Raw genomic sequence first — 28000 nt, forward strand, 5'->3', positions numbered from 1 at the left:
ATTGTATGGAATTCATCTCTACAACCACAAAACCTTCGATTTTTATAATTTGTCTTCTAAAATAAATACATATAGTCTTAAGATCTTACAGCACCCACATTTACCAGACTATAAAAACTCAAATTTACAAAAATTGAATGGGGGCTAAGCATGAACAATTTTGTTGAGAATAATCTCATCTTGCCAGTTGCCAAGAAATCCATCTGGAAAGACCCACACAGGGAATCCCAGCCCACTGGAAGGCACAGTGGTTTCATCCCTCACTTCTAGAGGCATCACAGAAAAGGGCAATAATTCAGTTTCTCTGAGCAGCCAGCGGTGCTCTTGCAGGAATATGACCACTGAAAATACCTGCTTTATCAGTAGCTACAATATAAGGCAAATTGTCCAAAATCAGCAAGTTGTTTCTTCCTCCCTGAATACTGAAAATACATACAGCAAGATATAGGCACTATCTAATTTTTTAAAGAGGAGTATGTTGTATTTATTGGATCAATAAAATGGCATCTTTTGTTAAAATGAACCAACTACATTCAGGATTATTAAGTGTCATAATACGGGCACCAATAGCCAGGCAAAATCATTAATATTTCAGGCATTTGGATGTGTACTATTCCACTGCAGTTCACTAATGCTTGTAGCAAGTGTTCCATGAAAGCAAGTCAATTATGTAATTATATTATTCATTTTATTATTAACTGACAGTTGCTGTTTTGCTTTCATTTTGGAAGAAAAAAAAAAAAAAATCACACAAATAAAGCACCCAAGCCTGCTTATTTAGAAGATACCTTCTAAGCGGAGGATGACAAGGGGAATGGCTTGTCTTTTTTTTTTTTTTTCAACAACTTTAAGTCTTATGGTATAATTTGTATTCCTTTTTTTTTTTTAACTATTTAAAAACATGCCAGTCTTGAGAAAATAAAAACCTAATGTAAAGATGATTTTAAAGTCATGAATGTCCGGTAATACCTGACAGATTTAAGTAAAAAGCCATCACCACCTGAGAGCTATGCCTTTTTTTAAGGACCACAGATTTCCTCACAAGGCTTTGCACCATGTGATCACATAAAGCCTGATTACTCTACTGTGTTATGAGCATTTGAAGCTTCTTAAAAATACTGCATTTTACCATGTACAGGATCGAGGATGTACACAGACACATGCTACATAAGCAAGCAATATGATACTAAGATCAAATAAAATTCACCATCAGAGACTTCTGGGATCTAAAAATTCCTTTGGGTGCCAGATGCCAGTACCATTTTGTACAGATATTTGTCACTTCCCTTTCATGCATTCAACTGCTATTTTTCAGGAATAAGGCCTGAAGCAACATGTGAAAAGCAACAAGGTATCACCAATGGAATTTACACTTCCAGTGACCACTGTGAATCTTTGTGATCTTAGAACATTGATGTGAACCCAATGAAAACAGCAGTGGTGCTAGCCATGGACTAGCATGTTTTTAGTACAGACAACAGTAGCTGGTAGCATTTTAATTACATCAATTTGTCTTTGACAGTATTACTGCAGACACTAATTTATGCCCCTTAAAAACGCTACCAGAGAAGCCCTTCTATAATCTAAGAATTTACTGTAACTGTAAATTTAAACAAAGTCAAGTGTGCTCCAGAACTTTGGAGAAATACTGCTTTCAAACAAGTCTCTTTCCACAGTGACCTGCAAAGCAGTAAGCTATTTCTGATAATTTTAGTGGCTACGTATGCATTTATTTTATTAGTCATCTGGTAATTACAAGATTCACAGGTAGAAAAATGTTGAAATTGGACTTAAGTCCACCCTAAAGTACACCACTAAGTACTTTTGTCTTACCTTTGAACAGTGCTTTTTCATCTTCTTGCTCATGTGCTACCATCACTAAACTAGTAGATAGAAAATAAACACCAGAAATCCAGGTTCTGAAATTCGTAGCTCATTGCTACTGCACAAAGTATGTTTAATTAAAGGAAATTTTTCATTCTCTGCATGTTAAGAAATCCATTTCCTCAGGCAGGCATTTAAAAACAAAGTTTAGAAGGCTGAATTGCCAATCCGTTACATTTTTGTAGTTTAAATTTGTGCATTTACCTGTTAGGTACTTCCAGCTTTTCAGTTTGGCTTGTTTTGGGGTTTTTTTTGTAATTGTTAATAAAACCAGGTTCAAACTCTAAGGTTTACTTTTATTAAGTTCTCCTTTCCACCTCCCCCCACCTCCATTTTCTGTCAGTAACAACAAAACCTGTGCAATAAGCACCATGAGGCTGTCCTGAAATTAGTACTAGTATACACCTATAACTTCATGTGTTTGGCATATGCTGTATCAGATAGGACTGACATAGAAACAAATTCAAAAGCAAGTACTATAAATACACCGCATACAAATAAGCCATGTAAAGCCAATGCAGAACAATGAAGAAATTACATTATTAAAAGTTTTTATTTAGGTTTGGTCAGTACAGGTAAGATAATATTGGAGTCACAGAGCAATATGCATCAACAGGATACAACAGTTCTTAAAAACTGAGTAACTATGCACACAATTCATAAACATTCGGTCACCTAAGGAGAAAATGCACAGATGTATGGTGGGAAAAACTGTAATTAACACTGAAACTACTAGAGGACTCCCTCAGTAAGTCCATCTTTTTAGTGATAAAACTACTGTACTGGGCAAACTTGGCAGTCATAAACCCACAGCTATTATGACAAATCTTGAAGGTGGTGTTAAGTATAACAGTATGAGTAAGAATGCCCTTACACAGCACAGGTTCTAGATATACACAGATTTGTACAGACATCATTTATGTTATACTTTATGGAAATAATTTCCATTTCAACTTCACATTAACTCATATAAAAATAACTTGAGCTACACAAACGTCCTTTTAGCAACATTCAACGTAATTAACTGTTAAAATTTCCAAAGTGGCAGAGGTATTGAAGCAAAAAGAAACCCACAAAAAGGCAAAATTGTGACAAGTATGCACTAATTTAAACGGCTTCTGGACAGTATCCTCTCCCAATTTCAATGACACTGTATAAAAATTTTGCAGAAAAATGTTACAAAACTGAACCCTGCACATTTACACTGGAGTCCAAACCATTCTGGACATGACGAGAACCCACAGTTCTGTTACCTTTCATGCTCACTGTTTTCTCCTCTTGAGGATCATGATTGGAGTCTGTGTCATTTGAGTGGTGAGTGAGAGAGTTTTCACTGCCAGTGGGAGAGTCTACACTTTCATACCCAGTACTGAGCTGGTTTATGTAGCTACCACTTCCTCTACCAGTTCTATCTTCAGAGTGGTTGGACAGCTTATTACCATTCCCTGGAGAAGCTGGGAAGTCATCTTCCGTGCCGCTACCCTCCCTATAAAATCCAGGCCCAGACGTCCGCTGATGGGAGGAGCTGCCATTGCTTGGTCCGTTTGCCAGGCGGCTGCAGTCTTTGCCCACAGCCTCGCCCTGCTCTGTGGGCTCAGAGGATGGAGTCCTGCTGGTACCTGGGTTGGAGGCCTGGGACTGCTGCTGCTGGTACTGTGCCAACTGCTGGCGAGTCTCCTTCAACTGCTGCTGAAGAACTAGAATGGTACTCTGCATACCCTCTACCTCCTCATCAAGCTGGATGATGAAGTCATTCAATTCTATGTAAAGAAAACACATTTGTTGCAAACACTTAGTAGCCCATATATAGCTTGAATCTCAGACAAGAAATTAAAATCCCATAACTCATTATTTTATGCTGAAATTTTTCAGTGAACTATTTCTTAGCCATCAGGTATGCACTGGTTTTGATACTCTGCCTCTGAAGGAGAAAACGCTTAAAAATTGTGGTATCTACCTGTTTTCTATATTGTTATTCAAAATATGTGAGAAAAATTTAATTGCTGGGCAAGAATGGAAGGTATTTAGAAATAAAGCTCAATTACAATAATTAGTATTTTGCAAGTAAATCCTAATGTGTCTTTTGCTCAAGTATAAATCTCTAGCAGAAATACTGTAAAAGTGACCATGAACCACATCCATACGTAACAGATCTGAGTTACTGTCAAACCCTATTCAGTAGCCAAAAAAAAGGAATTATTTTTTTATCGTATTTCGAGGAGGTTTCAATTCTTACTGTGCTTAATCCTTTAAATCCTTCAAGCGAGGACACGAAAAGACCTTACCAACAAGAGTGTTAACAACCTTCACAGGGTGTTTTAATATTTATGTATCAGAAAAAGGTTTTTACAATTAGGACTGCATTCTGGAACAAAACAAATTTGATCTCAAAACAGTATAAGAAACACTGACTCAGTCTTCAATCCAACTGCACCATCAGTATGACAGAGCAAATAAAATGCAAACTGCTTAATATTGTGAAAATAAAAAAAGTGTTCTTGCTGCTATGGAAAACAATCATTAGGAAAACTTATCACAGGAATATCGGTATCTTGATTCATGTATGGGGAAGAAGCAATTCAGTGCTGGAAATTACTACATAAAAGCAGCAGTCTTTAAAGAATGTCTACACTTGCTTCAATTACGTACTTGGTGAATTCTGCTGAAGTGCATTACCAAAACAGTAGTTACTATTCCCACAAAATGACATTATACAGTCATCTACCTTGAGAGTTCTAGCTATTTTATACTGTTACTTTCTCAAAGAGATGAAAATATGATTTATCCTTAAAAATGCAGGACATCCCAGATTTGATGCCATTATCAAGTTTCTGGTATCTTACAAACTTCACATGTAAAACAAACAAAAAGATATTCAGGTCTATGTGATGTCTAGATAGGTTATATCCCCAAACTTCAGATAACCTACTCTAACATTGTATGAAGAGCCACTGACACTACAAAGAATTTGAGACTGAAGACTTTTAAACTTGCATTTTCCTCTCCATTTGAATTATGCAAGAGGTCAGAGTTTTTAGACAAATTCAATTTAGGTTTACAGTGTCACAAAATTCAGACTGTAAACATGATGAGATTTTCATTCATCTGAGTTACCAAAGGGAAAAAAAAAACCCAACAGTTTTTCATATTCTTAGGCGTTGTTAAAAGTTGCCAATTTTTTAAAATAAATTCCAAATGAGTCAGAGTTAACAAGAAGCTTTCTGTTCTCAGTGCATGCCTAGGCTTTATGTAATGTTAACAGCCTTCATCTTGCCAATTCACCAGTAATGCGTGGAGTCTAAACATTCCCTATTAAATAGCAAGACTTACAGGACAAAAATCTTGATTTCAAACACCACATTACTGGAGCTGCGAATCCCACCAGCTTCCCCAAAGTTAAGGATTCTGTTTGTTTAACTAAGACTACCAGTTAATACTATTGTCATATTTTACTCAATATTACCCTTTCATACTGGCAAAGATGGTTTTGTATTATGTGTATCATCACAAAATTAAACTTGCAGAAGTGCAAGGCAACTTCTATTTTTGTTAAAAAAATCCCTTACCATCCTGACTGCTTTTAAGTTCCTCACTATATTTCTTCTGTAAAGCCAATTCTGCCTCAAGCTGTGCAATACGTCCTTGGGACAGCTGCCTTCCAAGCTCTTGATTCTCCTGGATAAGCATTCGACACTTCGCCATTAACTTTTTCCCTGTTTGGCTGCAAAGGAAAGAGCCATCTATCACAAAACAAATACAAAACCTTCAGTTACCTTCCTCAATCACAATTACAGACAAAAAGGAGATGCAATTTCTGCATGTCACAATTCAAGGAACATTATGCCTCAACATAATTGTCATAGCAGAAAGTCTCCCTATAGTTACCACATGCTGTTCCATCGCCAGTTGATCTTCTGTCGCTGTCCCACAAAGTGGAAGGCAAGTTTTATTACTGAAAATATGAATAAGCATATTGTACTTTTTCTGATACCAACATCTGGATTATCAATATGCACAATCTTGCATGTACTAATTCTTAAAGGAGTTACATATTTGATTAAAGATGTGCTTTGCAATTCAAAAGAGCAAGGATTGCACAGCAAATTATAAGCAAAATCATTCCCCATTTGCTGTACTAGTGAAATTTAGTAATTGAATTTGAATGAAGAAAAGGAAGTTGCTTGGGGGAAAATAATAAATCTCATGTTCATTTTTCATACTGACATCCATTTTTCTTTAAGAGGTTTAAACATTCATTTGAATGCTGTCCAGGTACTCTTGTTTAAAAAACGAGATGTCTGTTTTTCAACTCAGCTTATATGTTTGACAGTCACATGCAGTGTCTGCTTCATGATTTCTATGGTCAGCATTTCTTAAGTACATCTTGTATGGTGAGAAGGAATGAAAATGTAGCTAAATGTTGGAAGGACATCAAGGAAAGGGTATATTATCTATCTACTTCCTTTAAAATTACCTATTTCAGATCATAAGTAATGATCATTAGGCTGTTCAGTTTCTGAAGGAAATGTGGAACAGGTAGGAAAACTTACTTTGAACTGACAGGATTTCCTTTACTAAATTGGTAACATTACACATCTTTAATCTTCATGATAAAAATCTCATTGTAAAGCATTATAGGAAGTAGTATGCAAATTAATATATAGGCAATACAGCTGACTCCACAAAAGAAAAATTGAAGTCCTCTAGGACTCAGTCTGCCAAGTCAGGATAGCATCCCCAAACAGTTCTCCTTTTCATAGGCTCAGCACCACAATGAAGCTGTCATCTTTTCTATAGAAGTGTAAGCTCTGCCAAAACCCCCAAACTTGAACAGTTTTATTGTGAATTCAATAGCAAGACTTGCATTACTTTTCAAGACCAAGAAGGTCATTTAATTTTTTGTATGCTTTTAAACAAGTGACAAATACTGGAAAAAAAATTGAGAATTAAAAAAGTAGAACAGGACATTTCTGCTACAATCACAGCCACAGTTCTCTCCTGCAACCAAATACCCAACCAGACGAATTTAAAACAGCAATTTCCTTAACTACCTTCTGACCACTCAAGCCTTAGACAACTTTTAAGTTCTGCAAACTCTGCCCCATTTAACATTTTTCAACTGACTTTCCCAAATCTTTCAGATGGGCTGCTCCAGAAGGAATCTGGCTGTGTAAAGTCCTGGAGGCCTGAAACTCTGCTAAAGGCAGCAGCCTGTTTTCTTTCTTGATGTGATGTCCAATGCCAGGTCCTTGAAGTTTAAATTGTGCTGACCTAATACAGTCCAAGTCGCACATTTAAGATGCAAGTTTCCTTAGAGATGTTCATTCTGTGTAAAGCAGGACCACTTTGGAGATAACCAATGTGACAGATCCCAAAAGTTATTAGGCAGACATGATTTTTAGCCATTTGCAAATTCCTGTTACTGTATTCATCATCACTACAAGTAGAAAAAGTTTACAATGCTTAAGTCATTTAATGCTTTTCTCTTCACAAACCAACATCAATTGCAGAATCAGCAAGTACCAGTTACCTTGGAATTGGGACAATTTTAGAATCCCATTAATATCTTCAAGTTAATTCCTGCCAAAATGTAAAATATTTATTACCTGTATAGAAATTTGCATAGTTACCTATAATGCTATTTCTTCCCATCAAAATTTTTCCAGATGTTCTGAGCTAGTAGAGAGTAACCCTTACAATTTACAAAAAAGACAACACATTCAAGAACATCAAATCCAATAACTATTAAAATAATTCCTATTAACTGTAAAACTAAGTTCAGCATTGTTTTCACAAATCCTCTGGAACATACAGGCAACAAAACCTGTAAGAATGTAAGTGGTTAAATTTCAGAAGACTAGAGTTTGTTGTACTAGGTTTACTGCAAAATGACATTTCAACTAATTTTTATTCCAAGTTTATACTCCGCTTAATGATGGTTAAAATGGCTTAGCATAGCCACTCCTTTGATTACGTGCCCTTTTATTTCCCCCTCCAGACATCAGCAATGTTTATGCTGCACAGCCTTATCTACATTAAGGTCCAGAACTAACTCTGCTTAGGGCTGCAGTTAACTTGTTATCCACCCCAAGAACATCTGTTTAGGATGTGAATAGGACCACTGACTCTTTCAAAAACTAAGCCAGATGCCATGAAATAAGTAGTTGTGTACAAGGATGGGCAATTAATGCTATTAAGAAGGGGGGTGCAAGATGCAAAGAATGAGAAAAAACTACAAATATTTTACATGAGCCAATTTCTTTACCTTTCAAGAAATAAAAACCAGTAAAATCTTAATCCAGTTAACAAAGACAGCCTCAATTATTTACCAGGCAATAACTCTAACTTTCTATATTCCAGCCACTGCATGTATGAATTATGCACATTCACACCACTGACTTAAAATTATATGATGCAAATTATGTATGATGCTACAGAAATAACGTTTTGACACTTGAGTTTGAAAGGAAGTCACAAGTTACTTGTCTCTCCTCAGTTGCACACACATTTAGAGCCTGAGGACTTTAGAAAACAACCAACCTGTATCTAAACGTATTAAATAATTTTCTCAACTCCAAGTTAGAAACAAGCAATCTGCATGGCATGTCTCTTTCAACACATTATAGTGAGCTTTACAAATGGCTTGGTAACACATTGACAATTTATTAATATAAGTCTTACCTCTGTTTTGATGCTAGATCATTAAAATCTTAGATACTGCTATAGCAAAATCATTCCGGATGTATCACTTTTAAAAAGGTAAAATTTTTCTGTGGATTTTTCTTTTGCTGTTAAGTCATTACTCATGCAAAAAAAAATAAACCTGCATAAGTATACTACTCTTTGATCCCGTATTAATCATCTGAAGCACAAACAGTTAAAGATACTTCCAAGTCAAAGTTATTAATGGCATCTTAATAAAAGTCATCAAAACAGTTAGAATACATCACCTTCTGTGACAGCTGAATGCATCTTTTTAATTTAAAAATGAATTTTTTAGGATCAGACTGAGTCATAAAACGTTGCCCAACTGTTTTGAAAAAATCAAAACCTCAGATTACTAAATAGAACTCTATTTGCTATGGGAAAAAACAAACACACAAATGCTACACCAAATCTACATTTTGCTTTACAGACCTCAGATGTGCACTCCCAACTGTCCCAGATTGCTACTCTTACAAGTAACTTGGGACAACAGAACAGAGGCATCAATAGAGTAGCAAAAACTCCTTCACTGATTCCACCAACAAAAATGCATGCATTTAAGGCTTTTTTGGTTTGTTAAAATACTGACTTCGTTTTCAGCGAACGAGACAATGCAGAAATGACAACCTGTTCAGTTCTCGTTCATCCCAGGAGTTTCACAATACAACAGTATAACCAGAAGTGTTCCTTGAACTCTATATTACAACTATTTCAAGGCACATTTTATAAAGAAGCACAATACAAAAAAACCCAGGCATACAACGGAATAAAAAACACCCCACCAACACTGAAGACAGTTGCCATCATGTGCCTTCTGTATTGAGCATTTGAGATCAGTTCTTAGTATGAAGATCGAAAAATTCTCATTTCTGCATGAAAACATGCAGTGAAATTCTTATCACAACCAGTTTTTCTTATACATGCTAGTTGTGATCAAATATATATTGCTTCAAACAATTTTAAACCTGCTTTTAGATGGAACGTACATTTTCGTACAGTCCTAATTTTGAGGCGTCCACAGTATTACCAACCATCCAGAAAACAGTTCATTATTTAGCAACAGTGACTTAAGGCTGCATCAAGTGCTAGAGAGCCCAAAGGCTAAACAGGCAAATGTGTACACTACCACTGTTGTGATACCAAATAGCACTCTCATGGCTATTCAGAACTGGTTAGCAAGTAAACTCTTTAATGCAAAATTCACCTCATCAAGTTTTGACCCAGCAGTTCAGTGAACAAGCAGGAAGTCCACAGTCTTATTGGCAAAACTGACTTACAGTGTCTCTAAGTCACTAGGCTCAAGGTTAAGAGCGAAGCATATTCCACTTCTACATTTTACGGGAATTTTACATGTTCAATTCATGATTTATAAGCTCTAGGTTCTCTCTCCTCCAAACTGTCTGTAGACACAGTGTGCCACAGACTTAAGACTTCTGTTTCTCCCTCTATTTTCTTCAAATAGAACAATTTTGCAAATGTCTACATGTTCTAGAAAAGATTTTTTTTTCGAAGATGGCCATTTCTTCAGAATAGTCCGACGCTGTCAGGCCTCTGAAGCAAAGGGGGAGAAAAAAGCTGAAACACAAGGTTCATCTGGTAAGTTTTACATTAAGCATTACAAGCTGGACAGTATAAGAATGTGGCTTTTGCCTCAAAACGTCTGAGTCTTGGTGTGGAAACGAGTACTTGGCTGTCCCACCATAGCATTCTCGTAGTGGGACTGTCAGGGAAGTCTTGACTGGGGAGTATTTGTTTTGTTTACCTATCAGGCGTAAATTTCCAGGCACTCAGTTCATTTTGGGCTTGTTCCAGTTTGTCTTTAGTCTGTTCCAGTTCACCTTTCATTTTGAGGAAAAACAAGTTGATGGCTGGGTCCACCATTGTTGATCGCAGTTGGGCAACACTAGGCTGCTGAACTTGCTTGAGGTACTGAATCTGATTCTGCATAAAATAAGAAAAAAAGGCTGTTATTAATACAATATTAAAGAAAAATTATAAGTAATTTTGATACAAATAAGAATAGTCACTCCAAAGTTAACATCAAGATAGCTTGCCTTATTTCACACTGTAACCCAAAAAACACAGGACAAAAATCACTTGTGCACTCCTTGCACCCCTGTTCATGTGCATGCTCACCCAAGCCCCCATCCTACCACCTGCCATGCTTAACCTTTCAAGGCAGATTCCTCTCCAGATCCCAGATCATTTTCTCCATGTCAATTTACATTTGTCAGAACAATATCTGGAGCATTAGAATGCTCCCTTTCTTTTGTATCTTCCTGCACTCTTTTTGGGGAACAAAGAGCTTATGGAAAGAATTATCTGCTTAAAACAGACAGTTAATTCCCACTTAAGTCCAGCATAAGTTATTAAGGAACATTACAGCTAAAACTGACAAGAAATATTTACAAACAAGTAATAAAAAGGTTTTATGAACTTCTAAGGTTTTTTGCAACTGCAATAGTCACTTATGATGCAAAATTGTGTATTTTATAAACAACAAAATTTAGAAATATTGACAGCAATTAAAAGATTTTGTTCTCTTTCAATAACCACAAGCCAAAGGAGTTACAATTTTATGTGTTTAGAACCCAGACACTTGCAATAATCAAAATTTCAGAAGTAATAACTGAGAGGCTTTCTTTTAAATATAGTATTTATTAGTCAAAACTTGAATGTCTATAAGTGGGATTAAGTTTAGGTTTCTTAAGTTCTCATCCCATCACAACAGACATTATCTTGAATTGTACTAGGCATACATGTTTAGAATCCTGCTAATCACCAATATCGCACCAACCTGCACAGAATGTGTTAATTCCTAAATTCAATTTATTATGCTCCCTGTATCATACGCATTTCTTCATCAGCAAGAGGTGAACGGAGTTACCTGACATTAAAAGACATTAACTGAAAGTCAGGTGGTTTGCTTCCTGGGCAGACAGTCCTGCAACCAGACTTGAGAGCAACAGAGTTTCACTGACAAACCCTAAAGGGAAAGAGTCTCCCTGCACTCTTTGCTTTTACATGGGCCAACAGCATGGCCAGAAGCACTGACAGCTTAACTATGCTCCTGTACATGCAGTTACTCTGTTACGGGGTCTTTATATGACAGTGATGAAAAGAAAGTACAGAAGCCCTACATACCTTCAGTGTGCAGTAGCAACCTCAGTTACTTCTAAATTGAGTATAATGTGTTTTAATTTATATGTTGTTAAGCAGCAAAAATTCCTGGATTTTATTTCAAGTACATAGTTTCAAAGGTACTGGAAGAACTGAAATATTTCCTTTGACACATTAATTTGGTATTATCGAAATAAAAATACTTAGCTACTTAAAAAACCTAGAATCATCATACTTTAGACTTTAAATAGACAAACTTTTATGTATCCAGAAAGAAATATAAAGGGAATAAAGGACTGCATATAAATATTTTCAAGAAATAAAGCACTCAAGAACCCACATACAAACATTACCTAGAAACAAGAAGTCCAGATTAAGGTTATGCTAACATTTCTTGGAGGGCATTTTACCCCATGGGTCCTTTGCCTCACTGAATGCGCAATATGCTGCTCACTGAATAAAGATCAGTTTAATTCATTGTTATTGATGTGTATTTTCTAGCCACTCGATTCTTCTGCTGCTGAAGTATTTCAGCAACCTGTCAATTCTTTGTGATGGCTACAGCTAGTAGACAGTGAAATGGACAACTTCACTGGCAACATATTTCAGAAATATAATCATGATACAGCAACACTGTTTTCAATCCATTTTTAAACAGGCATCACAAGATAGGGGGGAGGGGGGGATAAGGCCATGTTCCTTGTCTTACTAAGGCCCAGATTCCTCCCTCTTCCACTGTAAATCTAAAAGCTGCAACAGATTCCTTGAATCACTAACACATAGAATTGCTGCCACTGCCCCTCAGTCATGCCAGAAATGCATTTAAACACTCCAGGGGACTCAACCAATGCTGCGCAATCCCAATCTCATTGGGATCTCTCCAGCTCACACTCCTGAGACCAGCAGATGGCACCTGCACAGGACTTCAGCTCAACCATCATTCCTAAAGCAGTCATGTAGAACAAATTCACTTAAGCTTAACAACCCTTGCTCATTCCATCCCCAAACTTAAAAGACCATTCTTTCTCTCCACTTTTTCCAACTCAAATTTTCTCAATCCCTTCACAAGTGCTTCCTCCAGCTGTAACTCCAGAGTTCTCATCTGTAAGGCTGTTCATCCATGAAGACCTAGCAACCTCCTCCCAAAATGACCTTTCCCAAAGCAAGCCCAAATGTCTTCCCTTTTCTGCCTATTTCCTGATTACGTTTGTCTTCCTGCTTAGCCAGTCCAAACCTCACATTCTTGCTCCCTCTAACCACTTTCTGGTATGAGTCACCTCCCACTGATATTCAAGGTGGTAAGGGTTAGGGAGCAGGAGAGCTTGCCTGCAGTCAGGACCAACTTCAGGCTACAGCTGAACCTACAGGAACAGTCATGTCCAATGCCAGACCCCAGGGAATGCCCACTCTAATACCTGAAATGCCTACTGACTTCATATTCCCAAACATGAAAGCACACACAAGTTGGTGTTTTTCAAAAGCTCATCAGATGGACAAGCAGGGCTAATTTTCATGAACAGAATAAAAACCTTGGTATCAGCTTTCTCTCTGTTCCAACCCAAGGCAGGACAGCACTGCAAGCAGTCCATTTAGAGGACATCAGGCTGTGTGTTTTATTTGTGTGGATTTTTATCTTTTTGTTAAAGACAGGCAGTAACATTTTCAATCCCCTAGTTCCCACGTTCTTGGAAATAGTTGCATGCTTTCAGCTGAAATCATCCAAAGATAGCTACAAGGAACAGACTCTAAACATGAAGAATTTACAAAACAGATCACAGCTGCCTGAGAGAAAATGTAAGCAATCTAAGTGAGAACAACTGTATATCCTTCTTATAAAGAACAAGTAGGAAGGAATAAAATGCAAAACTCAGAAGAGAAAAAGCACAACAGTGCAGTAACCTAAAGCACAAGAGTAATGACTATCTCGTGCTACAGTCCAATTGCACCCACAGAAAGTTCCACCCATTGTTATCTGTTCCATAAAAACTGTATTTGAGCAACAAGTATTTCCAAATGTCTATCCACTTACTGACTTACAGTAACTGTGCAGTAGCCTGGGAGGGGGTTAAGGCCTTTCCCTGAAGTAGCATTAACTTTACCACCACCTCTGCCAGAAATAAAGCTTTATGTAGAAACCATAACCAATACCTTACCCACACTTCCCTAAGAGCAGCAACCTCTTTTAGGTGGTTGTTCCTGCTGGAGGAAGGTAGCTCAAGGCTACTGCTGACAACAGGGCACACAAGATGTTAAACACCTGAACTTCAAGGCAGCCCTCAGTCACCCTAAAACTGTGGAGTAACTTTGCAGCACCTGTCACAGACTTTTACTAAGCTGCTGGCTCTGAAGAAATCCATATATTCTCCTGCTAGACTCAGCACAGAGCACAAGAGAGAATGGAGCTATGCGTTCCACTCCCATTTGTTTCTTCAAGAACAGCACTGATACAGAATAAGGGCAACGATTCTGCTACTGCTACTCCAACATGCACACCTACACTTTCAAGATGACAACTGGTGATTTTCATAAGCTAAAAACACAACAAAAAAGCTACTATTTTTAAAAAGGGTGAAAATTAAAACACCAAGATAGAGCTCATCACACCTTATTTTAAAACAGAGCAGGTGTATTTTAACAAGCAAGGTGTTCTACACAAGTAATCAGAAAACTCAGTCTTTGACAACTACTAGCAGTTGAATATGGTATGGTATTAAGTTTTTAACCATTTAAATTTGATAGCGGCAAGTTTGTAAGAATAAAATGTCCCAAAAACAAATCAGTAGTTTTCATGAAACTAAACACCAGAGATGCTCAGTCTTTCTAATTAAAATGTGACAGGAAACACTGAAGGCTTACATGTAAGTGTTACTGGTATATTTTACGTGTAAGTATGGATTATAAAAAAATGTTAACTCTAATAAAAATATGAAAAAATTATTTTATGGATTAAAATTAGGCATGTCAAACAACAGCCCACAGTGAATAGTTTTTATTAAGTGATTTAGCAACCTACAGCTTAGCTTTGCATCTTATCCAACATGATCCTTCAGACCTTCTTGAAACCATGTGCATTTTTAAACTTGAAAATACTTAACGGTGACAATGCCTCCGTTATAGCTTTTACACCTCTTCTTCAAGGATGCATCTTCCTATTTCCATATACTATGGAGATTACAACCTTGGTGTTTGTTATTCTTGAGTCAAGAGCAGGAAAAGTATGAGCCACTCGAGTGTGTGGGCCTATATCTGTTTTTTGTTTCTTTTTGGTAGGTTGTCACCCACCCTTTTTTCTTTTTTAAAATACACTGAAAATAAAAGCTCTTCAGAAGTTCTTCTGCACAGATGTTCTGGAAAGAGTGTGCAGCTATAAACATCTAACAAAGTGCAGTCAAAAACCCCTATAGTCTTCATACTGTCAAACTCAAAACATTAAATACTTTAAAGTTTATAACTTCAAGGGATGAAGAAAGGTAAATACCATACACACGAATTTGGTTTTGGTGAAAAACATACATTTCTTTTTATTTATTTTTAGTATTTATTGGTTTAGCTATATGCCCAGGGAGGTGATCCTTCCACTCCACCTGGCACTGGTGAGATATGTGGGGTACTGGGTCCAGATCTGGACTCCCCAGTACAAGAGAGACGCAGACATATCAGGGTGAGGCCAATGAAGGGCTGTGAAGATGATTAAGGGGCTGGAGGATGTGACACACAAGCAGAGACTGAGAGTGTTAGGGCTGCTCAACCTGGAGAAGAGAAGGCTCTGGGGATGTTATCAATGTGCATAAATACCTGACGGGGAGTAAAGGAGGCAAAGCCAGTGGCGCTCACTTGAAAGCACAGGTGATACGCACAAACTGAAATACGGGAAGTTCCACTTAAACATAAGGAAACACATTCTGCTGTGCCAGTGGTTCAGCACTGGCACAGGTCACCAAAGAATTCTGGAGTGTTCTTTTTAGGAGATGCTTAAAAGCCAATAGTGCATAGTCCTGAGTAACCTGGTCCAACTAACCCTGTTGTGAACAGGCAGGCTGGACTAAAACTCCAAGTCTCTTCCAACCTCAGTGATTCTGGGCTTCGTTTTTTGCCACTGCAAAGTTTAATCCCCTCTTTTTTTTTCCCCCCCTGTTTAAAGCACTACTTACTGTGAACTAAAGTGATCTTATGGTCCTAAGAGCAATGAAAGCACTGTGTACAGAGTTCAGTCACACTACTATACCTGACAGCTCTGAAAACCTTCAGGCAAAAAAGAAAGGAAGACTTAAAAAAGCAAAGGAAAGTTATAATACTAGTTATTAGTTTTGCACAGAGCTTGTATTTTTCTTAAGAGAAGCTCTGAAGAGTGTATTACTGAAACTAGCAATAAGCTTTTTACAATCCTCTCAGAAACTGCCAGATTCAAGGAGAATGAAAATTATGTTAAGGTAATCCAAAATGAGATAGCTTCAAGAAACCAAGGCTAAACACAAATGAAAAAGTCACAGAACATGGCCAGAAATAAAGGAGAGAGAAAAAAAGATCAACAAAAAATGTATTTAGAACATTAGTCATTAAGCAGAGCTGCCAAATTTCAAAAGAACTTTGAACAAGTCAGTAGCAACTTCACCTATCCAGCCAAACAGAGGCTTACAAATACCTTGTTATCCAAAGGCAATATAAATATCAGCCTAAAACCCCTTAAATGAAACCAAATAAACTCAATCACATCCTTACATTTTAATTTCTTCCTGACTCTAATGATACTCAGAAGTAACATTTTTGTAGATATGCACAGTAGATAAATGCTAAAGGAGAGTAAGCATGGCACATGCAAGAATTAGCTTGAAGTAAAAGCCCTTCCAACCACAAATGCTGCTGAAAATCAACATAAATAACTAATATTAGAAAACCCCCACACTTTAGGAAGTGATCTTTACTAACTCAATAAAAGCTAAAGTACCCTGCCATTTCTTTAAACACAGAAAATGTGATGCTGTAGATCCACAAAAAACATAGCACACAGTACTGGCTCAAAAGCTGATACTCCTGCAACAGGAATATCACACTCATCTTTCTAAATACTTACAGTACACTCTTGCATCTCCTGTTCCTTAGTTGCCAGCCTCATCACCAGAATGTTTTCTCTTCGGGCAGACTCCTGCTGTTGCTGTTTCAACTTCTCTTCAGATTCTCTCAACCCCGTCACATCATTAGCTAATACAAGCAACAACACACAAAGCATGTTTTATACTACCCTCTCATAGAAAGTTTTTAAAAGACAGCTAAAAGAATCTGAAGACCAAATTCATAAACAGAAGTCATAAACAGCTATGCTTTTTGCAGTCATGTTTATAACTAGCATAAGCAAAAACCAATACATCATTAAGTATTACAAAAACTTGACAACAGGTGGCTTTAAATCCATACCCCTGGTCCTTCTTTAAGACTTACTAGAATTTTGAAGATGTTTCCATGTTTATATAGGAAATAACTTTTAAACTGCTAGCTTAACCAACTATTATTACAATCTGCAGTCTGAAACTTGGGAAGGTGGAACTGCCCAGGTATGTGTAAGAGCTGAGGCCAGGGTGTGGGAGGAGGAAAGTCTGTACTCTGGCAAAAACCAATCTACTGTAAAACAGTGCTGTTTATGGAAATCCTCAAACTGGTCTCAACACTCCATGAGCAAACAGTAAGACATTCAAGAACATTCTGTCACAACTAGACTTCTGATCCATGAACATTTATGAAAACTTATATATGAAATATGAGAGAAGGCAGCACATTTCCAAATTACTCAAAAACATATGCAAGCAACCCAATACCAACTGTATACATTCACTCTGCTACTTGTCATGTATAAAAGAATGAAAAATTTGAATAGTTTAGATTTTCATTTTTTTCCAATTCCTTGAGAATAATCAGCTGCAAATATAACCTGAACATCAGAAATTGCTTCAGAACAATGATTTCTAAATAATTCTTTGCAGATAATTCATTTAATACTGACTACTATGGCTTGTGTTGTTTCCAAAATCAAGAAACTGGGAATGTTGAAACAACTTATTTATCTATGTTTAGACAGTTTGAAATGTGAATGGAATCACCTGCTTCTATTTGCTATATTTTAGTCTCTCCAAAACTCAAAACATCATGAGACAGCACTAGAAGGATGTAACAACAGCAAAAGAGAGGATATCCATCCAGACTGACCAAAAAACCCCTTCAAACTCAGTGGTACTACAACTTCAAGTATTTAGACTGAAGAGGTGAGTGGAAAACAGGAAAACACTCCATCTCTAGCTGCCAACAAAGCTTTTAAAAGTGACTTAGGACTGGTTGTTCAGTCACTCCCAAAATGTATTCATATTTTCTCATTTCGGAGTAGGATGTTTTTCCCATATTATCTTCCAAAAGACCAAGTTTTAAAGACCATGTAAGAATGATCAGATCAAATATTACTTGCGGACTCATTTTAGACATTTACTTCTAAACACTATTTCCCCTCCAAGTCTTACAATCCTGTAAGACTACTAAAGGCACAGATATTCTTGGGAGTATTTTGGTAGATAAAGTTTCCTTTTCTAACGGTAAAGTTCTGAAAGTACACCTATTTATGGGGTTATGCTTTGAAGCTTTTCCCTGGCCAGCAGTCTGAGTCCTATAGATGCAAAAATAAGACTTTTTAGATGGTGTGATAAATTTGCAACTGGAAAAGAAGTTGATAAGAAAGCTGGGAGAGGCTGAAAACCTACAGTAGAAAAAACAGGGGCTATTTTCCTGACAAGTAACTGACATAATACATTATTATCTCTTATTTCTAGCACTTTTAGAAAGCACAGATACTACTTGATCACTCTGCTTTATACATTCAGATAACTTGCATCATTTTGAAACCCAGCTAACTTACAATTAAGGTCTGTGTACTTGCCCTCCAGAGCTTGCACATATGCTTCATACTGTTTCCACCTGTTGCAGATGTAAAAAGAAAAAACAAGAATTTTCTGAAGCTCAGTTTATAAAATCAAGGCATCTCATCCTAAGCTTTCAGAGTACACACTGATAACAATCAGAAAATGTCAAGAGAGAATTACAGAATTGCACAGAAGACAATTCTAGTTTTAAAAAAGGGGCTTTTAATCGTGGAAATAGTTAAATCTGCTTTGTATCTCAGAAGAATAAAACAGTAGCCGTGCATTACAACACTTAAAACTCACATCTTAAAAATTAGTAATTTAGACAAACACTGGAATCAAACACTAATTACTTTGTTATTTTTGTAAAGTACCCTATATATATATCCTATTCTCATAGAACAATTCAAACAAAATTCTGTAATAAAGTGTGATAAAAATACAAGATTAACTATGTTACCAAGTGAACAAGACAAGCAAAACTGTATTATAACACTAGAAATGGTGGTCTAGGTTAGGCAGTTGTATCAGCTCATTCAGGTTAAGACCATTCTCCAATTATATTCATCATCCATAAGCCAAACAGTTCAGTAACTCTTTGAAAGCATGTTATTTAGGCAATTCATCTGCAGCCAAAAAACATCACTTAAAAACAGCATTTCATACAAACCATCAAATCAGTAGCAAATAAAGTCTGCCATAAAGTTTAGCATGGAATGCTTTATGAAAAAAGTTCACAGCGTGGTGGTACGGGATTTTTGAGTAGTACTCTGCACTTAACTATGTGTGCTCCTCTTGATGGTACAACTGCACATTATAAAGCAAATTCATCTACTAACTTACCACTACAGAAGAAGGTGTCTGTTCCCTCCTCCCCATCACCTTCTCTCCCTGACACGTATTTTATGCCAGACTCATCATAACTGCTCTATTTTAAGTCTCTAACCTACACCACTACCTCAACTGAAACTGTAAAATCTACCTCTAGGTAATTTTGACCATTTAGTGAATTCAAACAGCTCATTAAAGGGTCTAAAAAGCATCAGAGATCTGTAACAGAAAGCAAGAAAACACCACTGGGAAAAGGAAGCATGTAGTATCTTCCTTCAAGCAACAACAAAATTTTACATTTCTTCAGCTGAACATGAAAACAGCATGAATGAACTCTCAAGCTCTGTAAGAGAGCAGTATTTCTACTTAACCCTTAAACTAACCTCTCTGCTCTAAGAAGTTTCACCATTTGACCATTAAAAATTCTGTTTGTTCAGGAGATTTCAATCTCCCAAAAGTAAAACTGAAATGGTCTACTAAACAGCAAACCTAGTAAGAATAACCTAGTTTTACATTTAAAAATTACATCCAATAAAACAATTGGTCTTCAAATACACAGGACTACTTGACTTTTAAGTTACACCTCCACAGCCCAAAACCAGTAATTCTACCAAAATTGTGACACCCCCACACTCCTGTAACATACAGAGCAAGTGAAATGAGGACCTGAAACACAAGTTATGTAGACATGACAGACCTCTACCTGAAAAAAAAAAGAACCCCCCAAATAACCACCCACAAACAAATCATGCAGCCTACGGTGGCCAAGAATGCTATAGATAACACCTCTAAGTCACCTCTCAACAACTGCTAGCATTTAGGCAAGAACTAAACTCCTGGAAAAGAAAGCCTAGATGGCACTAGGCCATGTCATGGATTTGAAGTCATATGCCCACCAACTCTTCTAGAAAACGTTAACTACTCAGATGCGGTATTTTGTCAAAAACCTGGTGAAGACTCTTGCAGTTCAAGCAACTTGTATCGGGTCTGGCTGAGACAGAGTTAATTTTCCCCAGAGCAGCCTTCACTGTGCTGTGCTTTGCACTGGTAGCTGGAATGGTGTTGGTAACAGATCAGTGTTCCACCCACTGCTAGGAAGTGCTCACACTTCATCAAGGCACATTCTCCAACATTCCCCCCTCACCAGTAGGCTGGGAATGAGCAAGATCTTGGGAGGGAACACAGCTAGACCCTTGACCTCCTTGCCCCGGATTATGCCTTCCAGTACACCTGTAGAAGACTAAGGCTCATCAGTGAATCTGAGTGGGGGAAGAATGACAAAGGCTAAAAGCCAGCTTTTTTTCTCCCATCAGTTTGCTTTCCACTCAATATGGTAGTTTATGTCCATAATCTGATGGTTCAAAATTAATAACCTGAAGAGCTTCACTGAAGCGCTACTTGGAAAGGCACTCAAGAACACAGACAGCAGAACTGGGAGGACACTCCTGAATCTATTCTACATTCAAGGGATCACAGTCTCACAAGAACTGGAAGGTAACTGAGCAGCATTACATCAGCTGCTTAATTCCCTTTGTTCTCTAACAATATTAAGCAGACTTTATAAAGGTAATTTGAAGCTATGAAGTCCTAAATACTTTTTCTTGAAGCACCCATTTTTTATGCTGCACTTTGGGGTTCACAGCAAATGACAAGTAGTTGGGAGTTGAGAGACACACTGCACTCAGGCCATTCCAAAAAGGACTGCCTCTAAGTCCCTGTTGACTGAAGTTCACTAAAAACACTGTATTTCCTCAGAAATGCTTGTGCATATCTGAGTGCTTCAGTGTTTTACCAGCTAAACAATCAGGGCAATACTGATCAGATTTTTAGCTATGATCCACAGAGTATTTTTTTACTGCGTTCCTGGCTCTTCTTTCTCTCAGAAGCTCCTACAGTCAAGGTAAGTAACTACTGCATTGAAGAGGGGAAAGACTAAGATGAGTTCACAGCCATGAGACAAGCAGAAACTCAAGGTCAGATCTGAAGTCTCTCTGTTGGGTCCTGCCCATGTTCAGTCAACAAAAGTTAAAATGAGCAAAACTAAATTATGTACTTCATAGAAAAGAACAGTAAAACTGGGACTCATGGCACAGAAACTGACCAAAAAAAAAGAGAATCTTTTCTACATACGTATTTCATCACTGCAATTGTACAGCAATGTTGACTTACTACCTAAAAGGCCAAAAGGTGATGACACACATCCATCTTAAAAAGCATTTGCCTCACCAAAGCATGGACCAGAAAAATACATTCCAAGTCTCAAGACAATCTAGTGATCAGCACATGCTTTCCTAAGTCTCAAAGCAGTAGAAATGACATTGATTAAAATACATGTGTAATAATAGTATTTTATTCCAGCCTACAGATGAAGCCAGCAGTTAGTGTAATAATTGCTAGCTTTATGTGAAATCACGATTAGAGGTGAACTTACTAGAGACACATAATTCACCCCCCCATACAAAAAAACCCCCAGTGTTTGAAAGACTGATCAATGCAAACTAATGAAATGGACATGATCAAAACAGAATTTAAATTTCAATTTCTGGGTATACTGAACAGTCATTCTCCTTAAATTCATCAAGTGCCCTTTTTGAAAGCATGTTAGTTTTTCTACACACTAAGATGATGATTCAATAGTAACATTGCTGTCATTAGCAAATTCCCTTCTGCCTCCTTGTTAACACAGGTGAGCTGCTGACATACTTTACCTCCTTGGGTGTATTCCATCACATTCTCTCTTGAATATATGTTGGAAATTCATCTCTTCTACAGCATCAACTAATCATTGCAGTTATAGAAACTGATTACAACTGGCAGCCTTTTTGTGTTTTCACACTATGAGTCAGAGAGCAAGCGGCACAGAATCTATGCTCTGGTACCTTTCACATGAATTTTATTGCAGGAAGTAAGGGCACGGCTTTGAAGACTTAGGCGTTTACTACTGCCAGAAATAATCTTGAGGACAGAAATTTCTATAAAAAGGATCACGAGGCCAAAACCACTTATCGAAGAAGCATTTTTTTCTTACTGTTTAAATAAATTCTTCTTTACTACCCAAAAGACTGGATACTCAGAGGAAGACAGAAACCAGTTTAAGCATGTAGAGCCAGACTGTGTTTACTCCCTGGAAAAAACTGTCACCCCAAAAGTAGCTGGCAGGATAGTTTACCCAGAAGGGAGAGTAGCTGATCACCATGTACATTAAGTGTTGCATATGTAACCCTGTGTTTCTACACAATTTAGTCTTTGTTTTATGAAACAGCAAAATTTACCTTGAGACCCTCATAATGCTAATAACTCAGCGTACAAAAAGCCAAGAAATAGTGTTTACCAAAATGCACAGACTACTCCAGCAGATGAACAGATGCCCCACAGATGGTTAGTTTGGATAGCTCCTGGTTTACAAATCAGAAAGTTCAGGCATACACAGACAAGCAGCTTGGGACGGTTTCTTTAAGCAGGTGGTCTGGGCAACAGGATTCCCTATAATTGCTTTTGTGGTGACATTTAAGCTTTCTAAAACATGAAAAAGATGGCCAGGCTCTTCCTTATGAAAGTTCTAGGTGATGAAAACTTTTTAACATTTTTCTGTTAATATTTGAACATGCTGAGAAGACAATTGAATGGACTGAGAAAGTGCAAAACATACTGGAGAAGTAGAGAGTTGACATTTTTCTGATGTTTAAAGTAACTTGTGATCTAGCAAGGAATCTAAGCAATCATATCTTCTGTAGCTACAAGTAAGAAAAAAACCCCACTCCTACTCATGTTTTACAAAATGCTACTAAGGATTTTGCCTCTTGGGAAAAAGTGTTCCCCCCCCAAACTACAAATAAAAATACTTGAGGCAAGAGAACAAATTTACAAAAGAAATGTATCATGAAACATGTAAAAGTTTTTCAGAAAAGGATGCTAAAAGACAACAGAAGAGTAAATTCACACATCTTCCACTGAAAGTTCACTAAAATGTTGAGAAGGAAAAAAACACTTTTTACATTACCTTAGAATAAGCTCATCTCTAGGTAAAACCTTAAAATCTGCTTCACTAAGGCGAACCTATGAAGCAAAACAAAAGCATAACTTATCAAGCTGTCATGATTACCTGGAAGGGTGAAGTCACAAGTAATTTTACACATACCTTCTTTGGGAGAGGTTCTTCATTCGTCATTGTGAACTCTGAAGGGAGAGGAAAAAAAAAGGAATTTTATTTAGTGTAGTTTCTAGTGTACATGGAACACTGAAACAGAATCTTGTACTTCTAGCCTTAATTTTTTTAATTTGCAGTATTACACCACTGAAATATTGATTCCACACAATGCAGCAGCAGAGTACAAAACAACACTACAAGTTTGCTCCTGTAATCTAGATATGGTCAGATGCATTTTTTCTAAAAGTTAATTAAAACTTTCTATTTATGTCTAAAAAGCCAATCAGTAATAAATTCTTCCTATTTAACTAATCAAAACCTCCCAGCTTTGTATCAAACTGACACGTAGTATATGTCTACATCTACATAACACTGTATTTTACACAGCAGAGGATAATCAGGATCTGAGGAAAGCGATTTATACTACTACTCCTCCTCTTTGGAATAAAAGAGAGTAATTTGTGAACATTACACGTTCTTGCAAGTACTTACATGCTAAGATTCTAATAAGCAGGAAGTATTGTTATTTTAAAACCCATGTAAATATTTTCAGGAAAAGATGCAAAATAAATGGCTTAGATAGATCATCAAACTGAGTTCTTCTAGTGCATACAGAGCACAACAGGACTGCATTCTGCTAGGTTAAATATTCACACTGCCTTGAGTTATATGCCTCCTTATCTCAAAGAGCAATAGACAGTATTTTCTAGAACTATGAGTATGTAAAATACACAGAGTTCATAAATCTTACAGGCATTCAAGTAATAATGAATGCAAGGTTTCCTAGAGGCATGCATCTTAGCAATATGCTTTCCAGTGGAAAAGTTGCACATAATTTTAACAGTTGACAAGCATATAAAGCTGCACATGTACCAGGGAAAGGATATGTCAACTCCTTGGTTGTGAACACTTAGCTTCCAAGGAACAATGCTCTTAAGTAGGAGATATTTTATTTTCTCAATGATTTTTATGGATTACCTTAGTATTTTCAGAATGACTCAATGAACTAATTTAACTTTTCCAAATCCTAAAACTGTTGGTCAGTAAGACGAGCAAATACATTCCAGCAAAGTAGAGCCTTTTCCATCTACACTAACTGACACCACTGACAACTACACAGCACCCTACCAAACAAGGTCCTGGTTAACAACAAACAAAACAACCAACACTCACTCCCTTCCTATAATAAATGCTGACATTAGAACCCACAGAAAGAAAACATTCAGTAGAAGCATCTCACTAATGAATGGCAGCTTCCTGCTGCTAGGTTTAGTAACACGCAGGCACATAAATGCTTCCCTAAACTTGGAGGTCCCCCCCACTCCCACCCCCTTCCCTCCCACTCACAAGAAGTTACTCAAGCATTTTACTTGAACTTCTGCATGCAGCTCATTATTTGAGACTGTTTTACCAAAAACGTACCTTAAATGCAAAATACAAGTGTAACAGACTACTGATACAAATTGCCAGTGCCCAACTCAGCCATTCAGAGTAACTTGAGAGTACACAGGGAATGCTTGTAACCCCTGTATTTAGGCTGCCACCTCTCCCACAGTAATTTTCCTAAAGATTTTTAGAAATTTGAACTCCTTTGGAGTTTGGAAGTAGTCTTGAAGATCTCAGCTAGTGTTAAGTTTCTTACAGAGAGAAACATGCTCTTCAGATGTCCCACACAACTACAGCTAGCTCTGATTAAATGGTGCACACATTACATCAAGTCATTACGTGCGTGTTCCTCAAAAAAGTACCAGAAGCACACAAATACCAAAATATGTGAATTTGCCCAAAGACTTAGCTTGTAAATCCTGCTGCAGCATACAGCAATTACAAACATATGACGGCTGTCACAATCATGACTACAAGAATCAAAGGCTGATGTTTCATCCAAAGGTAGTCAACCTTGCATCTCCAGACCCGACACAAAATTCCAGCACCAGACCAGGCTACTCTAACCTCTACACCCAGCACATCACCATTTACAAAATCACCTTTTGCTTTCAGACAAGAGCACAAAAGTGAAGGCTGAAGTTATGGGCCACTGCATTAGAAGTTACTGTCTTACTGCCACCTGTTATTATGTGCCATGATAGAACCACACACTAAAAAATAAACACACACTAGTGAAAAATGTTCTGTAGGTTATTCTGGAAAAGTTAGGTTACTATTATCTACAGATAAACACTTAGTGCTCTTTCCACACATACGAATTTCAACTCACTACTGCCCTACAAAAGCCTTTTGGGAACCTGGAGTAACTTACCAGAAGCTTAGACATTTACTACTGCTGTATCCCTGCTATCGTTGTGCCCCATGTTTCTCAGAAACATTAGCAGCGCCAGGCTGGCTACAGCAACTGTCACGGTGATTTGCCTTAGTTTTCAGTTAACGACCAGGTGAATCTGTATGCTACCGACCACAACAGTGCAACTGAAATGTTCATTCTTTGAATTTAATACAGTAACTTCTCAAGCACTGTGCATTGAGAGATGCTTCTTATCACAGCGCTCTCCCCTAAAAGAGATCATCTCTCTCCTACCCATATCAGAAATATCTTGCAAGAACATGATGAAGTGTTACTTTCCACAATAAAAAGAATCAATGTAAACAACATTCCTGCATAACTGACTGGAATTAACACGATTTTATTTTGTGATTTATATTATGAACAGCTTAACTGTACTATCCTAACTAAGCACTTTCATGATTTTGCAGAGACAGTGGCTGCCACACACCACTCCTGCATTTCTGCTCCTGGCAACAAGCAACATAAAACCATACTCCATACTTAGAGCAACACTGTCACAGGCACTGAAAGAATTTTTATGAAATCTCAGTGGTTTAGGCTTTTATGGCAGTTTCAATTAAAGGAGATGTGAAATGGGGAAAGCGCATTAATTTTAGTAACTCTGGTAGAAGCCCGCACACCTTTTCCTACAAGGTTTATAAAACACAGGATTTAAAAACTTCTTAAAAAACCTCAGTGAACAAAAATACTTAAATAATATCAGGTAAGAGGCCTTACTAGTTATGCCCGAACTGAGTCATTTTAATGATAAGAAAAAATAGTTTCATGGGGAAAACCCCAGCATGGGCTCCCAGCTCCCAAAGCACGTACGTGTGTGCATATATATACACACGTATAATTTAGAGAATCACAGAATCGTTAGGGTTGGAAGGCACCTCTGGGGATTACACAGTCCAACACCACCCCCTCCGCCAAGGCAAGATCACCTAGAGCAGGTGACGCAGGAACATGTCCAGGTCGGTGCTGATTGTCTCCAGAGAGGGAGACCCCATGACATCCCTGGGCAGCCTGTTCCAGTGCCCTGCCACCCTCAACGTAAAGAAGTTCTTCCTCATGTTGAGGTGAAACTTCTTGTGTTTTAATCTATGGTCACTGTCCCTCGTCCTGTCCCTGGGTACCACTGAGAAGAGTCTGGCACCATTCACCTAGCACCCACCTTTAAGATATTTGTATGTATTGATGAGATCCCCTCTCAGTCTTCTCTTTTCTAGAGAAAACAGGCCCAGCTACCGCAGTCTCTTCTCACAACACAAATGTTCCAGACCCCAAATAGTCTTTGTGGCCCTCCCCTGAATCCCCTCCAGCAGCTCCTTGTCTTTCTTGTACAGAGGAGCCTTTTGATGTCTAAAAAGAAAACCTTCACAGTAGCACCGTAACTGGTCAGCCCTCACACTCGCCTCAGCAACCCCGGAGGTTCCGCCCCCCCCCCCCCTCCCGCGGGGCGCAGCCGCAGGTGTTTGACAGACCCAGCTGCTGTGGCCGCCCCCCAGCCCAAGCAATGTCCGCCCCGCCGCCCTCGCTCCTCTCCAACAAGGGAAGCGACAAGCGCGGCTCCCGGGGGCGCGCCGGCAGCCCAAGGCAGGGGGAGGAGGATCCCGGTCGCGCAGCCAGGCCAGGCTTCGGGGCCTCGCACAAAATGGCTCTAAGTGCTTCCGCTCCTCCCCCCCGCGCCCGAGGTGAGGGATGGAAGCGCCGCTGGGGTTCGGCACCCCGGGACCGCGAGCTGCCCGGTCCGTATGTCCCGCCGGGGCGGAGCGCCCGCACGGCCACTCACCTCCCGCCCGCGGCGCGGAGGCCCCGCGCCCCTCGCACGCCGCTCGCCTGGGCCGCACTCCGCCTCACATCGAGCGGGGGCGAAACGCCGCCACCTCCGCGCCTGCCGCCACCAGCTCCGCGGGCGCCGCTGCTGCCGCCGCTACCACCAGCTCCGCGGCCGAGACCGCCGCGCCCCCCCCCGCCCGAGCTCCCCCACGCGCCGCTCCCGCCCGCTCTTTATTTGCGGGTTCTCTGCGCTACAAAATGGCGCCCAGGGAGGAAATGAGCGCCCGCCCCGCCCCGCGGGCGGTGGCTGCGCGCGCACGCAGCGCGGGGCGGCGGCAGGAGGCGCCG

At 38.6% G+C, this 28000-nt stretch overlaps 1 protein-coding gene across 2 annotated transcripts; it reads right to left on the bottom strand.

Moving 5' to 3' along the window:
- Nucleotides 1–2418: 2418 nt before the first annotated feature.
- LOC104690345 (WT1 associated protein) lies at nt 2419–27919 on the bottom strand. 2 transcript variants are annotated; one of them, XM_039568585.1, is made up of 8 exons: nt 27666–27832; nt 23578–23615; nt 23440–23495; nt 18605–18663; nt 16781–16908; nt 10352–10530; nt 5451–5605; nt 2419–3644 (listed from the first exon to the last, which is right to left on the bottom strand). In XM_039568585.1, the coding sequence occupies exons 2-8, from the start codon at nt 23605–23607 to the stop codon at nt 3061–3063; spliced, it is 1191 nt and encodes a 396-aa protein (XP_039424519.1). In that variant the 5' UTR covers nt 23608–23615; nt 27666–27832; the 3' UTR covers nt 2419–3060. The 2 variants fall into 2 exon arrangements, 1 of the variants encoding a protein (XP_039424519.1); XR_005604096.1 differs by having other exon boundaries at nt 3184–3644; nt 9794–10530; nt 27666–27919.
- Between the last annotated feature and the right edge of the window lie 81 nt (nt 27920–28000).

Source organism: Corvus cornix, chromosome 3, assembly GCF_000738735.6.
Source record: "Corvus cornix cornix isolate S_Up_H32 chromosome 3, ASM73873v5, whole genome shotgun sequence".
Lineage (NCBI taxonomy): Eukaryota > Metazoa > Chordata > Aves > Passeriformes > Corvidae > Corvus > Corvus cornix.

Bases quoted from the DNA above. Each gene is read 5' to 3' on its own strand.
- LOC104690345 (XM_039568585.1), bottom strand. From the start codon at position 23,607: ATGACGAATGAAGAACCTCTCCCAAAGAAG. The intron at 18,664-23,439 runs GTAATGTAAAAA...CATCTGCAACAG, and splicing joins AGAGATGAGCTTATTCTAAG to GTGGAAACAGTATGAAGCAT. The intron at 5,606-10,351 runs GTAAACAAAACA...TTTCCTTTGCAG, and splicing joins TGGAAATTTACGCCTGATAG to CCAAACAGGGAAAAAGTTAA.